Here is a 15,008-nt window from a genome sequence, read left to right on the forward strand (position 1 = left end):
GTCAGGTTTAATTAATGTAACTAACTCTACAAGGAAAGAAATTCACTTTGGAAAAGTGTTTATGTCACTTATGAAGTCTTCGTCACTACTTTTCAGTGACTGTAGATATTTTATTCTCATTGAGATTAAAATCCTTCCATTTCATTCTTCAGGTGCTCTTGGTTATATTACTTAAAGATCATCATTGATGGTTATATTTAGTTATTTGGCTTTGTTTCATAGTAAAAAGCAGATTTTGCTCTACCATATTGGACCAAACTAAGTTTCACTCTCTGCCTCAGTGATGTTGAAGGTGAGCCTGCAGGCCCAACATTGTAATCTAAGCCTTTGTTGCTCTAAACACACACATAAAAGTGATAAGATGGATGCTGGTTAAATAATGACAGTGCGACTAGTTGTCGTCTGCGACACGTCGCTGTGTTCACCATCAATATTATGGGTAGGAGTGGAACACCCTGCACTGCTGGATGTGTATGTGTGTTTGAGAGAATTATCAGTGTGTGTCCTCGTGTGTTGTGTGTATATGAATGTGTTAGTCCCACCCATGAACATGCAGCATGTACACACACATACACAGAGGCAGCTTTTAAAGATGTGCTGTTTATAAAGTCAGGTTTTTTTTGCCATTCTGGGGTGTCAGCTTGTCCTGGTGTCGGTCGGCGTGTGTCTGCAGGAGGTGAGTGCCACCTTTTCTGACTGAGATCAGTGTAATTACACAGGTAAGAAAGGAACTCCAAAGTTTGATTCAAAGTGTTTTTTTTTTGTTTGTTTTTTTTTAAACTACATCAGAAACACATTTCTGAATAAGGCTAGAATTAATTCATGATTAATACAATGAAAAACAAATATCTAAGGTTGTGCAGAAGGAATTGTCTGATTTTACATACATGTATATATATATATATATATATATATATATATATATATATATATATAAACTTAAACTTTAATTGAAATCAATTTTCAATAAATACAGTAGTTGTGCAAATATAATATTGATTCAAGAACAATGAGTTTTTAAATAAAACTTTTCCATTTTTCCCCCCATGTTGAGTCAGATTTTTTTCCCCACTCATTTATTTGAAAGGGACAGTGCACATTGATGACCAAATGTAAAAAATGACATATTGTAAATGCGCAGAGTCAGCAAAAAAGCTCATTTGCATCTGTTGTTCCTTGGCAGATTACAAAACAAACATTATTCACAAGGCTTAAAGTCCATAAATACAATACATTCAGTCAATCAACAATACAAAGTGCGTGAATATAAGATGCACAAAGTCAAAAACCACTCACCTCCATTTTTGGGGGTAAAATGCAATAATTCAAAGTATTTGCCAATTATACTTGTGTCATGTGCATATCTCGGAAAGTTCAATCAACTTTTAAGGTTACACCAAATTTAAAGTTTAATACTGAATATCAATGTAACCATTTGATAAAAACTGAATTTAAAGAAATAAAAGAAGTTTTCTGACAGAAACAATAACTGCTCAATTTGGACACACCAGACCAGCAAAGGTCATTACAGGTGTAGATATAGTCTCAGTACACATCAGACTGAGATTGTGTCACATGTTAACATTAATAGACATTAGCTTCCCTAATTATGCTAATTAATGGCATCAATTTCAGTTTTCATGTATTCTCTCCTCGAGTACTACAAGGGCACACACACACACACACACGCACACGCACACACACACACACACACACACACACACACACACACACACACACACACACACACACACACACACACACACACACACACACACACACACACAGAGATAGTCTGTATAATCTGCCAGTCCTTTGGTCAGCCTTGTTGTGGAAATAACTAAATATGTTGTTACAGACAACTTTGATGGAATTTCAGCTCAAATGCATTCTACTTTATATTTACAAAACATGACAAATCAAAGTTAAAAAGTGCCTTTACTTACAGTTACATAATATGTTTTTTTTTTTGTGTGTGTGTGTGTGTGTGTGGTGTGTTTAATGATAATATATCCTTGTCGAAGGATCAAAACTAACTAATTGAATTAACTCATTTTTGTCTGTTCCGGTAGCCGCAGAAGAGTGTCACATAGGAGATGCGCTTGCATAATACTTTATAAGCTCATCATGTCAGACGCACAATGTGTTGACAGTATAAACATGTTGTAGGTGACGTGTGCACATCGGAAACTAGTGGTGACCAAGAAGATGGAGCCAGCCTGCAATCAGGAATGAAGAACCAGCATGTTTACCTTTCACATTGTCACCTGTGCATCACCTTCCCACATTTGCAATGCATGTTCACTTGAATGTAACCAAAAGGATTATAGTGGAAAACAACACCTATAATATCATCAGTGTAGTAAAGCAGGGCTGGGATTTGACCTTAGCCTGCTCTGAAGGAAAAAGAAAACCTGCTGGTTTGATTTAAGATATATTGTACTTAATGTAGGTTTTATCCACTTTGTCAGAAAGTATCAACAGACTGTTGAAGGAATGAAGCTGCAATAAGCTGAAATAATGAGCTAAATACTTGTAATTCTAACTGTACGACTGAGAGAAAATATCAGCTTGCGAAACTGATTTCGGTATCACATTGGATAATTAGTAAATATTGTAAACATTGGATAAACTGATTATTGTATATATGACACGGCCCAATATTTTAACTTTAACTTGTCATATTATTATTATTATTATTATTATTATTATTATTATGCATGCCACCAAAACACCAAATCAAATTCTATTTACGTGCAACTATACAATACAATTAAATATTCTGATTCTAATCCACTGATCTGCTACCATCACTTCATCAAAAAAGGCACCAAAATGTAATTGAGATCCAATATGTATTTCATTTTATTTATTCAAAAGAGAAAATTGCATAATACAGTAATACATATTACATATTACATTTGTAAACATGCCAGAATTAGCAAAACTTCTGTTTTTCACTCATATTGCTTGGGAAACGAGAATGTATCATAATGAAAAATCCGCAGTAGCAACTATAATTATGTAAAATGTGAAATGTCATTTGGCATTAATACAGTATGAAGTGTGAAGCAGCACAACTAAAAAATTGTATCAAACTTTACCATGCCTAGTTCAGTTTTTCTTGGACAGAGTTCTGCAATTTTTTTTACTTAAAATTAAAGATAAACAATCAAGATATGCAAACTTCTTTGTTTGTTTTACATTTCTTCTAAAATAAAAGTTGCAGTTTGGTGTTGGTTTTAAATGCAGGTCTAATAAAGACATGGTAGCATACTTATAATTAAGGAGGGCCAGTACAACCACAAGCTGCACACCTCTAGCTTTTAAACTGTGCTTGTTCAGCTAAGTCTTTTCCCTCACTGCCTCTCCAACAGCAACATGGCTGTGTCGCGTCTGAGAAGGTCTTTGTTGTTTTTGTTTCTTTACAGCTCAGAATTACCGTTGCACTGTAGGAGCTAATGAAGGACCAGAAGGAACAAACCTACTGGCAGGAGACGGGCCGATGGGCCGGCTATGAGGAGAGCTATGACCCTAATGCAGGGGTGTGGGCTTCCTCCCACATCTCCTACCTCACCTTCAAGAGCCTCATCCAGCTCCGTCGATCCATGAATACAGGTGGGTGAGAAAGATCAGTGGAACAGAGACAAACACCTCTCTTCTGCATTTGGTTGATTTTGTGATGTTTTCTGCTCTAGGCGTGTCCATCTTCGATTGTGAGGAGAAAACGTTGGCCACATTGGCTGAAAAGATGGTCACTGAGATGGTGAACAAGAAGGAAATCAGGCCAGGAGACCGTGAAGAAGTGCTGAAATCCCTGCTCCAGGACAGCAGGTATCAGGACATCAGCCGAGAGTGACTCAAAATCAGATAAACCGACATTTAGTCACTTAGCTGAAGTCACTTCCCCAACATCCACCTTGAGAGAAAGCTAAACTCATGACGTAGACACTGAAGCAACCAAGCGTGTAATTTTGTAATACCTCCTCCTTAAACCAGCAAACCAGTAACTGTTGATCTGTTGTTTGGAATCATTTCAACGAGAGGTTTGTGCCCTCATGAGCTTTTCTAATCTACTCCAGAAACAATACTTGAACAAAATGACAAGGAAATGTTCAAAACACATTTGCTTTCTTTACAAACAATTGACCACAGTCACATCTTGTCATTGCACAATATAGTGAACTGAAGTGATTTGATGTGAAAACGTACTTCGTCACTGCCAGTGATGTGTGTTCTCCATCCAGCAAATCATCTGACCCTGAGAGCCAAGCCCTGACAGGAAAGGACCTGAAGAGGTTTTCAGTCCAAGAACGAGTGAGTTAAGAGTTTTTGATGAATAGGACATATGTTTTGTCAGTATCTGTTTTGGTTTTTCTGCCATTTTGCACTTTTTTTTTTAGGACAATACATTACAGAACCTCTATTTATTCAGCAAGTCTCATTGACTCACTGTCAAAGTCACACAATATACATGATACTCTACGAGGTTGCATTAAATAAGCAAGTTTAGAAAATGAAAGATGAAAAATATCAAAATCAAGCATTTACATATTGTTTGCAGAAGGTTGAACCTGATCGTGTCGAGGCCTCCATGGTACTCGTAGGTGAGTCAGTTATTTTGGGCAGATCTTTTTGTATAGATCTTCTTAATGTCATTTTAGATTTTTTTAAGTGCTGTGTAACTCTTGTGGTCATCATTCTTCTTTGTCCTTGGTGAACCTTCTTCAGGAGCCTTGGAATCCTTGGAGAGACCCACCATCGCATTTGTTCGTCTGAAGGAAGCAACAGCCCTTGACTCGGCCTTGGAGGCACCAATGCCTGTACGCTTTGTCTTTGTTCTGATTGGCCCCAGCAAGATGGAGATAGACTACCACGAAACAGGACGTACAATGGCAGCCCTGATGGCTGATAAGGTGAATTACTGATAGAAAATACTTGTTTAACCATCACTAAAGGATGATCCAAATGAACTCATATCTTGGTATCTTTGTTCCAGGTGTTCAATCAAGCAGCTGTTTTTGCAAAGTCCACCCGCGACCTGACAGAAGCGATATCTGATTTCATGGATTACAGCATCATCATCCCGCCCACTGAGATCCAGAATGAAGCGATGCTTGGCCCAATCATCAGCTTTCAGAAGAAATTACTGCAGGGCCGATCACAGACTCAGGACACCATCTCGCTCCGCAGGGAATCCAACACTCGCAAAGGTGAGGAACATCACACGATACAGTCATTCCTTAAAGAAGTCACTCTACATGTGACTTTTCACCAGCTTCCATTTCATCTGGCCCCCCTGTGGAGGATCCCCTTTCACGCACCGGTCGACCTTTTGGCGGCATGATTCGAGACATAAAGAGACGCTACCAGTACTATAAGAGTGACATCACAGACGCTCTCAACACTCAGGTTCTGGCTGCCACCATCTTTATCTACTTTGCTGCCTTGTCTCCTGCAATCACGTTTGGAGGATTACTGGGTCAGTGGCCTCCCGTTTGTGGGCAAAATAAGGCAGTATGTTACTTCTACTTTGTGGAATTCATCCTGTATTCTTCTATAAATCTTTGCCACTGCAGCAGATAAAGTGGAAAACATGATGGGTGTCTCAGAGCTCCTCATTTCTACCAGCATTCAGGGAATCATCTTCTGCTTTGTGGCCGCTCAGCCTGTCCTGGTTATTGGGTTTTCTGGTCCACTGCTGGTGTTTGAGGAAGCTTTCTTCGATGTGAGTATTCTCTGCTCATTGTTCAGCGTCAGGGCTCAGCTCATCCCTTCTGTCCTTCCTTTAGTTCTGCAAGTCACAGGACATTGAGTATATTGTTGGGAGAGTGTGGGTCGGAGTGTGGCTTGTCATCATCGTAGTGATTATTGTGGCCTTTGAGGGCAGCTTCCTGGTGCGTTACATCTCACGCTTCACCCAAGAAATTTTCTCCATCCTCATCTCCCTCATCTTCATCTATGAAACGTTTGCCAAGCTGGCTAGGGTAAATCACTACCATTCATCACTCGTAGTCCATGTGCTCACATGAGGTCTTGCTTTCGATGGTGTTCATCATCTTTGTTGTTCCTCAGATCTTCAAAGAACATCCACTGATCCTCAACTACGATCAGCTGAATGAAACTATAGAAAATCCCTGGCACCCGAAGGTGGAGGAGACTATCATCCATGACAACGCCACCAGCAACACAACAAATATCATCAACAGAATTGCACCATCGTACCCAAACACTGCCCTTCTCTCTATGTGCCTCATGCTCGGTTGTTTCTTCATTGCGTTCTTCCTACGGCAATTCAAGAATGGAACCTTTCTTCCTGGAAGGGTAGGGACACATATTGTATCATGTTTATTTCTACATCTGTAGCTATGCCTATTCTATATTGCATGCAGAATTTTTTATAATTTTTTTAAAACTTCTTTTAGACTTTTGACTGCAAGTTATTTGATAATGTTGACATTTTCTAATTGTGCATCCCAGATCAGGCGCCTGCTGGGAGACTTTGGTGTTCCTATTGCTATTTTCCTCATGATCGTCGCAGACTACAACATCAACGATACCTATACTCAGGTGTTTCCCAAAGCTTGACTTTACAACCATAAACAAGTGAACAGCTTTGATTGTTGGTTGTTTTCATACTAAACACAAAGGTCAACTAAAACAGCTGTTTGTTTTCGTCCTTTCAGAAACTGGTTGTCCCTAAAGGTCTGACGGTGTCTGCCCCGTCTAAGAGAGGCTGGCTCATTAACCCCTTTGGAGAACACCAAGCCTTCCCTGTGTGGGTAATGTTTGCCTCCTGTGTCCCGGCTGCACTCGTCTTCATTCTCATCTTTCTGGAGTCTCAGATCACAACGTTAGTCATTAAAACTCGCAAGCATGTAACTCACTAAAACATAATCCTTCAACAAAATCTAATTAATGCTCTGTTTATCTGACTATAGCCTTATTGTGAGTAAACCTGAGAGGAAGATGGTCAAAGGCTCTGGGTTCCACTTTGACTTACTGATTTTAGTGGGCATGGGTGGCCTCTGTGCAATATTTGGCATGCCGTGGCTCAGTGCTGCCACAATACGAACCGTCACTCACGCCAACGCCCTCACCGTCATGAGCAAAGGACCCAAACCGGTGATAGAAAAGGTGATGGAGCAGAGGATCAGTGGCATCGTGGTGGCCTTGTTTGTTGGTAAGTTCTGCTTTGATTCATTTTCCTCCTCTCCTCTGCTCTAACATTTGTTTGTATCAAGGTTTGTCCATTTTGATGGAACCCATCCTGAAGCTGATTCCAATATCAGCCTTGTTTGGTGTCTTCCTCTACATGGGAGTAACATCATTAAATGGCATTCAGCTGTGGGATCGTATGCTGCTGCTCTTTATTCCAAAGAAATACCACCCTGATGAACCCTATGCCACCAGGGTAAGCATTATACCACATAACCTTATATCATTGTTCAGAAGAGAATCCTGGCGAAAAGTGAAGACGTTAATCTTAAAAGGCGTTCTTGATTTCAAATTTGAACTCACACAGGTGAGCATAGGACGGATGCACTTGTTCACGGCCATCCAGCTTGTGTGTCTAGCACTTTTGTGGATCGTGAAGTCCAGTCCCGTGTCCCTCGCACTGCCCTTCCTTCTTATCCTCACCATCCCTCTACGGATGTTCATGACCGGGCATCTCTTCACTGAGCTGGAGATAAAATGTGTAAGTTTTTATTTTTATCGCTGTGAAAGCATTGAGAGGATATCTTGATGCATGATGGTTGGCATCGCTTACAACACAAAAATATTGGACCTTAATGCTTTATAAGAATATTCCAATTTGCTATCTAATATAGTTTTATTTTGTGTAATTTCCAAAAGTTAAGTATGACCGTGTGGAGCATTTTGACACTAATCATTATGAATGAATGTTATGAATTAATATTTCTCTCTTTCGTTGTTTCCTGTTTAGCTGGATGCTGATGATGCCAAAGTGACATTTGAAGAGGAGCCAGGACAGGATGTATACTGTGAATCTCAAATGCCATTGTAGAAATCTTTGATCCTAAGTTCTTTTTATATTTATTTACAGCTGGCTACAATTTTCTAATTCGCCCCAAATCACAAATATAAATGTTTTGTTTTTAAAAAACAAATGAAAAAAAAAACTAAATGTAATGCAAAATCTCATGTTGTATGTTTTGCAAACCAGGAAGTGTCCCTCAAAGAAACAAAGTCACTGAAAGAAGATAGATCCGAACATTACACACTGGAAATGTAATGCTTGGTAGGTGAGGCAGAATATGGCATGAGTTGCAGCAGTACTTAATGCATCAATTACAGAGAGACAAAATATTGAATATCGAGTGTGTTATTAAAGGTTAATGCTATCATTTATTGTGTCGAGTCTTCTATGAATGTTGCGTGACTTGTGTGTTTGTGTGTGTTTCTGCTGTTATGAACTAAACAAATGCCACTAGTTGTTTTGGGTTAAGATGAGCTGCTGGCTCCTGTTTGTAATATGATGAAGTGAATGACTAAACCTAAACCTAAACCTTCTTTCTGACTAACTAAAACTGGTTGCCAAGAACAATTATTTTAATAATTAATTCTGATAAATACATACTTATTTTTTCCTATAATTATCCTTTATTTATCCCTTATCCTTTATATTTATATTTATCATTATTATTATTATTATTGTTTTTTGTTCTTTGCACAAATTCCTTGTGCTGTTTTAAACTGTTCTTGGTAAATAAAGACCTTTTCTGATACTGTGTATCTGATTATTACATGAATGTTAATAAACAGTGAAAATGAAGAAGCAAAAATTTGCAAGTACATGTTAACAATTTTCTGGTCAAACATTTTCACGCACTATTGGCTCAATTTTAAATACATTTAAAAAAAAAAAGCTGTGTGGTTCGTTTGTGTAGAAGAGTCTGAAGAAGAAGAAGAAGAAGAAGAAGAAGAAGAAGAAGAAGAAGAAGAAGAAGAAGAAGAAGAAGAAGAAGAAGAAGAAGAAGAAGAAGAAGAAGAAGAAGAAGAAGAAGAAGAAGAAGAAGAAGAAGAAGAAGAAGAAGAAGAAGAAGAAGAAGAAGAAGAAGAAGAAGAAGAAGAGAGTTTGAGGTAGAAATGCATTTGTCCAGCAGGAGGCGGTAATGCAGAAAGCCGGATGCCAAACACCGTAAAATAATAAACGAAGAAGAAGAAAAAGCCTCACACGGAACATGTGCTGTTGGTTTTTACTTTACTAACATTTACTAGTTGTTAGTGAGTATTACACTGACTCTGGTTTCTTTATAAAAGTTCAGAGCTGCGAAGGAAAAACATTTTGGATAATGAGTGAAGCGGACACTGAAACAGATGTGTCAGGTACGTATTTATCAGTCTCAACATTTAACATAAGCCACAGTTTAATGTTACAAAGTAGGAATAATTATACTATACAGTGCTAGCTCGGTTCAGGCTTTATGTGCCATATCATAGCCACTATAAGTCTCATTCACCCACAGCTGTATTGTCAAAGTGATAATCAAAGTTAAATGTGGCTTTTTTTTTTTGTAAACTATCTCCACAACACTAAATAAAACTGTATTTTATTTACTGTTTTATTGATTAAAATACCATTGTTGACTTCTCCTGTGCTCATCTCTGTTTATTTTTAAGGCTGGAACAAGGAAAACCTCCTGAAACTTTTCTCTGCAATGAAAAAAACTATTTCAAAAAGTAAGAGAAGTCTTCCATATGTTTATGGAATGAAAACTCTCCAATGGACCAATGTGGCCTTCCCTCCATTTTCTGCTGAAGATTGCCAAAGGAAGTGGGAGGAAATTCTTGACAATGTAATTGATGTTTTTTTTTTTTGTTTTGTTTTTCTTTCTCAGATTTTCCACAGATTACAGTAGAAGTCAATTCTGTTCATCATCCCTGTAGAAAGTAAATAGTTGGAATAACTTTTTCAGATGTACACATTAACAGCATTTACTTAGTTGATAGGGTAGTTAAATATTATTTTTCCAAAGACGACAAGATGTTTTTGTTGTTTTTGCAAACTGTGACCTCTGTTTATTGTCCATCAGATGCGTAAACTTCGGTCCCTGACTGAACTCCTTAATGAAGCCGAAGAAATCATTGCAAGTCCATCCCAAAATCCAAATATACCAGTAAGCACTAAATCCCCACTTATTCAACAGTTAAAAACCATTCAAAGCTCCATCTGCGACTGTTGAAACAATCATTTCAACCTCCATTTTTTTTCATTTAGATCCTCCCAGGCTGCCCCAAAAGGCCTGTCCCTTCCAACATCTTGTACTTCAGGAAGAACTATGCAAAGTTCAGTAAGGAGCACCCAGAGATGAACCACTCGATGCTGATGAAGCACGCTAACAAGAAATTCAAAGCTTTTCCAGAGGAAAAAAAGGTATAATCTCTGACAGGCTACAACTCAAGCTGTGCTAATGGCTGATAAATCAACTTGTGCTTTTTCAACAGGCCAAGTACGTGAACCAACACAACGAGGAAAGGAAACTCTACAAAAGCAAGATGCATCAGTATAGGTAGATGATTAACACACGTGCTCAGCATCAAATGGTACTTTTGATGTAGTCTTAACCCAACAGCTTGTGTTCTAGGATGTTATATTGTCTTAAGCGTTCGAGGCGCCAAATAAAGACGACGTCCATCTCTGTAAGTGACTTTTTGGCTAAATGTCACAACACTGGTTCCCTGTTTTTTGCACACACACTAACGTGTCCTTTTTTAAACCAAGAGTGACGACATTATGGTTGAAGCAGATGGTTTGCCTGTTGCTCCACCATGGTAAGGAACAAATAATATTTTTCCACTGAAAAGGTATAAAGATGCTTAAATTAGGGCCTTTGTTACAGCGATTTTATTTAAATAATTTTGTACAAAGTTTCAAAGCTGCAGAAAAGTTTTCACACGCACAATAACAAACGCGAGCAATGACACCTGCTTACTCTGAGAAAAGGAAAGAGACCCATTAGAGCAGTGGTGCCATACTCATTTTAGTTCAGGGCCCAAATATAAAGTAGTTTGGTGGGAAAACGAGCAATTTCAACAATAATTTCCCCAAATTTTCCCTTCAATGTATAAATGATACATAAAGTATGTAAGGCGCTGACAATACCTAAGCAATAAGTGACAGATTTCAGTCCCTGCTAGATTTTCTCATTTAAATTTGATTGATTTTGTATTTAATTGTGAGAAATATTTCAGGAAAATTTAAGTTGTTTGAACAACTTGAGCTTTAAAATGACTGCAGTCATGTGAGAAAATAATGGGAAAACTGCGATCCACCAAATATTGTGTATTTAGAAGGGCTGAGATATCTGCAACTGTATTATTTAGTAATTTACATAAATTTTTTACTTTCTCCTGGATGGTCTAAAAAGCCGGATTTGAGTTTGACTAATGTGCATTAGAGGCTAAAGTGCAGGAAGCGTGCATGATGACGTGGAGTGCTCAGTCTGTAAAAACAGATTCGTTTTGCAGTAAAAACGCTTAATTTTCCTGATACCAACATGTGTTTTTAATGGGTTTCATTCTAGCCATGGCTACAGTCTGTTCTGTAAAGAGCAGGAGTCAGGCTGCTTTGCAAAAGGAGAATTCCTGAAGCTTTGCGCAAAACGCTGGAAAGCTCTGACAACATCGGAAAAGAGTGTGTACAACGAGCGCTGTAAAGAGGTATGAGCGTACACACACACACACACACTGATATTTAGAAAGTTTGTGACGCAGCACGCTCAAATGATGACAATGCTGTTCTTTTTGTCTTTCAGTTGAAAAAGGAATACAAAATCAAGCTCGAAGCATATCTAAGCGTAAGTAAATGATCAACTCGTAACTAAAGCTAATTAGTTCTTAAGTGAGGGAATTTTTGATTGATATTTGTGTTTTTTTTTCAGAGATTCAACGCTGAAGAGAGAGAACAGATTGTTGCCGACAACACCGTCAAGTTACCTAAAAACGTGAGGTGAAAATGTTGAAAATTATGCAAAATAGGGTTTTGTAAGTTGTGAAGTCTAGGTAAATTAAAGCAGAACTAAGTAACTTGCGCTTAGCGCTCCCCCTAAACGTCCCTTTTAACCCTGCACCCCCTGCCGTCTGCCCCACCCCACAACTGCATGCGCACCTTTGCTCTACCAAGACGGTAGCAACGGATCACTGAAAAATCCTAATACAACAGTGACACTAAGGATGCTTTCACACATATAGTCCCATGTGAACAGTATGAGGAAGAGAGACGATGATGTGTTTGTTTGCTAACAAAGTGGCTCTGAAAATGGATGGATGGATATTTGTGTGTGCGCTGCCTGATGAAGCGCTGGGTTGCGGGTGTGTGTGTACGTGCCTGTTGCGCAATCACACACGTCGTCGTCGCGGGCCGACGACCGTGTAATTGCTGTGTTGCTGCTGAGCTGTCACTACATGGAGTTGTTCCATTCCTCGGACAAAGGTCTTCTCTGCCTTTTTTTTTTGCTGGCTCCGCCATGATATAAGTTTGAGAAAAGTGAATTTGTGGACAACCGTGTACATAATCTTGCATTAATTTGTATTGGGCTGCCATAAAGCAGTACGTCTTGCCACAGGGTCGGAGGCAGGGAAAGTTGCAAGTGCTGTTTTCTGGCCAGAGACAGCAAGTAGAGATGAAAGACCCTCCCCCAATCACCCCATAAACACTTGTCTTGCCCTCACAGGGACTATGAGAAGGATTTTTTAAGGTGAAAAAGTGACTGTAAGAACAGCCAATGCTCGTAATGTCTGCATAAGTGAACTTTAGCTCTGAAGCCAGTTTGTGTCTTTGTAGAATCTGTTTTCTTTTCTTTTTTACAGCTCATATCTAAAATCTAAGATGGAAGACTCATGCATATACATGCAAAAATCTAGCCTTGCACTCTAATTCAACATGCAAAGGGAATTATACTCATTTATCTCTCTTCTTTATTTTTTGTTTTAAAATAGATTTTACAAATGGATCCAGAGCCTAAGAAGCCACCCCAGTAAGACCTTTAGCATGAATTTGAATTTGCTGTAAACAATATCTTCACACAGAAATCAAAGTATGTGTGTTTTATTTGGTTTAGGTGTGGGAATTTATTATTTGTACAAGTTCAGATGCAGCGTCTAAAAAATGACATTGGAAATTCAAGGGAGCGTTTTGTGAAGGCCAACCAAATGTGGCGTGAACTCCCACAGAAGGAAAAGCAGTCTTATAGCGTAAAAGCTTCAGTCGGGATGAACAATTACAGATCTGAACTCCAAGCCTGGTTCAAGGTATTTTCTTTTTAAATCTGTATTCTCTAAATTTGATTTGTCAATGAAGGTATAACTAATATATGTGTGTTTTTCAGAGGCAGCCCCTGAAACGACAGGAAGAATTTCAACAACAAAGTTCTGCTGTGGGTTTATTTCATTTCCTTTGGTTTTGATCAAAACTTTGTTCCTTGTTTAAAGAGTAACCGCCTTTTCGTTTTTCTTTTTTAATAAGTAGAAAAGGAAATCTATCGCGATCATGGAAGTGGAAAAGTGTGATGTGAAACAAAATGTGCCTGTAGTATCAGTAAGTATCGCACAAGAAGGAATAACCTCGTGCATGTGAGTGGATGTTTAAAGTCGTATAAATTCTAAGAAAATTATATTAGATATTAAAGATGTTCCGATACAACATTTCATTTCCGATATGATACCGATATTGCAGCCTTGCGTATAGGCCGATACCGATATTTATCAGCACGAATCGTACATACTTACAGTATATTACTTATTTAGTAGTGTGGAATGTTAAAAAGGGCTTGATCAAGTGATGTCACTCAAACAGAGAACATTACTCAGCAACAGTAGGTATGAGAAAAACTGACCCATTTATTATTAACCAGTTGGTTATGTATATTTTAACCTTCAACTTATAGCTACAGTATTCTATAATTGAATAAAATAAATACAAAATGAATTGCAAAAAAATAAAATAAAAAAATCGGAAATTTGAATCTGATATTTGTTTTCTGGCTGATATCAGACAGATATCGGATGGGGACACCCCTATTAGATTTAGATATGTTTAACATGTGATGTGTTACCCAGGACTCTGAAGATGAAGATCTGGATTACAGCAGCAGTGACGAAGAAGACGAACGCTTTCTAAACCTGAGAGAAGTGAGAAAGTTTTTTTTTTTAAATTCAGAACATGCAGATATTAAACGCTTTCTATGATCCACAGGATGAGGAGAGTGAAGAGGAGAGTGAAGAGGACGAGACAGACACAATGTTTGAAATGTAAATGGACAGCAGAGTTATTTTGCCAGACAAACGCTTTAATGGTTTCGATGTGTGAGGTTTATTATTCCTTCTATAAACTTACACTCATACCTGATATGAGAACATTTCTACTGAAATCTGTCTTGTCGCTTCACAGTGAACTCTGACACTGTACAACATCCAATTTGATTGTGTGAAAAGCAGTTTTCTGATCGATTCTAATGATTTTATGCTTGTATTTATTATTAATGTTGATCTGACTTGTAAAGATACTGTTTTTCTCATAATATATATTTACTAGTTTCTGTTAAAAGATGACTGCAAAATGTTGCTTATCCCCTCTGTACAGTTTGAAAATGTAATCATGTCAAATCTCATGGAATTCTTAGATTTTTAAGCATGACTGCATATTTCCTAAACTTGTCTTTTTTCAAAGAAGGGAGATGTTGGTTCTCATGTCATGATATTTGTATGATTGAATTATTTCCCTAGTATCAAGCATATATTTTATAGTCTACAGTAGTGTTACCTGGATCTTCTTATTTTTCCTCAGTGTGATTGTAAGTGATTATAGCAAAGCTGTAGGTGGTACACTGTGTCTGAGATGTGTTCTCAATGTTTTAACTGAAAAGTTATGTAGAAAACAACCTTTTTTTCACTTGCTTTGTAAAAAAAAAAAAAAAACATTTCTTGTTTTTTTAAAATGCTATTGGTACTCTGGAAATAAAATGAATTCTATTCTAGTTTTGTTA

General features: G+C 38.0%; 2 protein-coding genes across 4 annotated transcripts; both read left to right on the plus strand.

Moving 5' to 3' along the window:
• Window positions 1-542: 542 nt before the first annotated feature.
• On the plus strand, window positions 543-8,369 carry slc4a1b (solute carrier family 4 member 1b (Diego blood group)). Of its 3 annotated transcripts, none has more exons than XM_028476489.1 (17): window positions 543-676; window positions 3,432-3,618; window positions 3,699-3,834; window positions 4,227-4,317; window positions 4,565-4,607; window positions 4,732-4,916; window positions 5,000-5,213; window positions 5,279-5,482; window positions 5,580-5,728; window positions 5,793-5,987; window positions 6,076-6,324; window positions 6,481-6,570; window positions 6,687-6,853; window positions 6,942-7,183; window positions 7,245-7,414; window positions 7,526-7,699; window positions 7,949-8,369. In XM_028476489.1, the coding sequence occupies exons 2-17, from the start codon at window positions 3,462-3,464 to the stop codon at window positions 8,027-8,029; spliced, it is 2,547 nt and encodes an 848-aa protein (XP_028332290.1). In that variant the 5' UTR covers window positions 543-676; window positions 3,432-3,461; the 3' UTR covers window positions 8,030-8,369. The 3 variants fall into 3 exon arrangements, with proteins under 3 accessions (XP_028332290.1, XP_028332291.1, XP_028332292.1); XM_028476490.1 differs by having other exon boundaries at window positions 4,248-4,317; XM_028476491.1 differs by lacking the exons at window positions 543-676; window positions 3,432-3,618 and having other exon boundaries at window positions 3,703-4,046; window positions 4,182-4,317.
• A 748-nt stretch (window positions 8,370-9,117) lies between these two features.
• LOC114481606 (nucleolar transcription factor 1-like) lies at window positions 9,118-14,999 on the plus strand. The gene is made up of 16 exons (XM_028476560.1): window positions 9,118-9,351; window positions 9,646-9,821; window positions 10,059-10,142; window positions 10,244-10,399; window positions 10,471-10,535; window positions 10,611-10,665; window positions 10,748-10,797; window positions 11,550-11,685; window positions 11,781-11,822; window positions 11,907-11,969; window positions 12,964-13,001; window positions 13,086-13,275; window positions 13,353-13,400; window positions 13,493-13,561; window positions 14,083-14,154; window positions 14,219-14,999. The coding sequence occupies exons 1-16, from the start codon at window positions 9,318-9,320 to the stop codon at window positions 14,276-14,278; spliced, it is 1,338 nt and encodes a 445-aa protein (XP_028332361.1). The 5' UTR covers window positions 9,118-9,317; the 3' UTR covers window positions 14,279-14,999.
• Window positions 15,000-15,008: the final 9 nt, after the last annotated feature.

Source organism: Gouania willdenowi, chromosome 19 (assembly GCF_900634775.1).
Source record: "Gouania willdenowi chromosome 19, fGouWil2.1, whole genome shotgun sequence".
NCBI lineage: Eukaryota > Metazoa > Chordata > Actinopteri > Blenniiformes > Gobiesocidae > Gouania > Gouania willdenowi.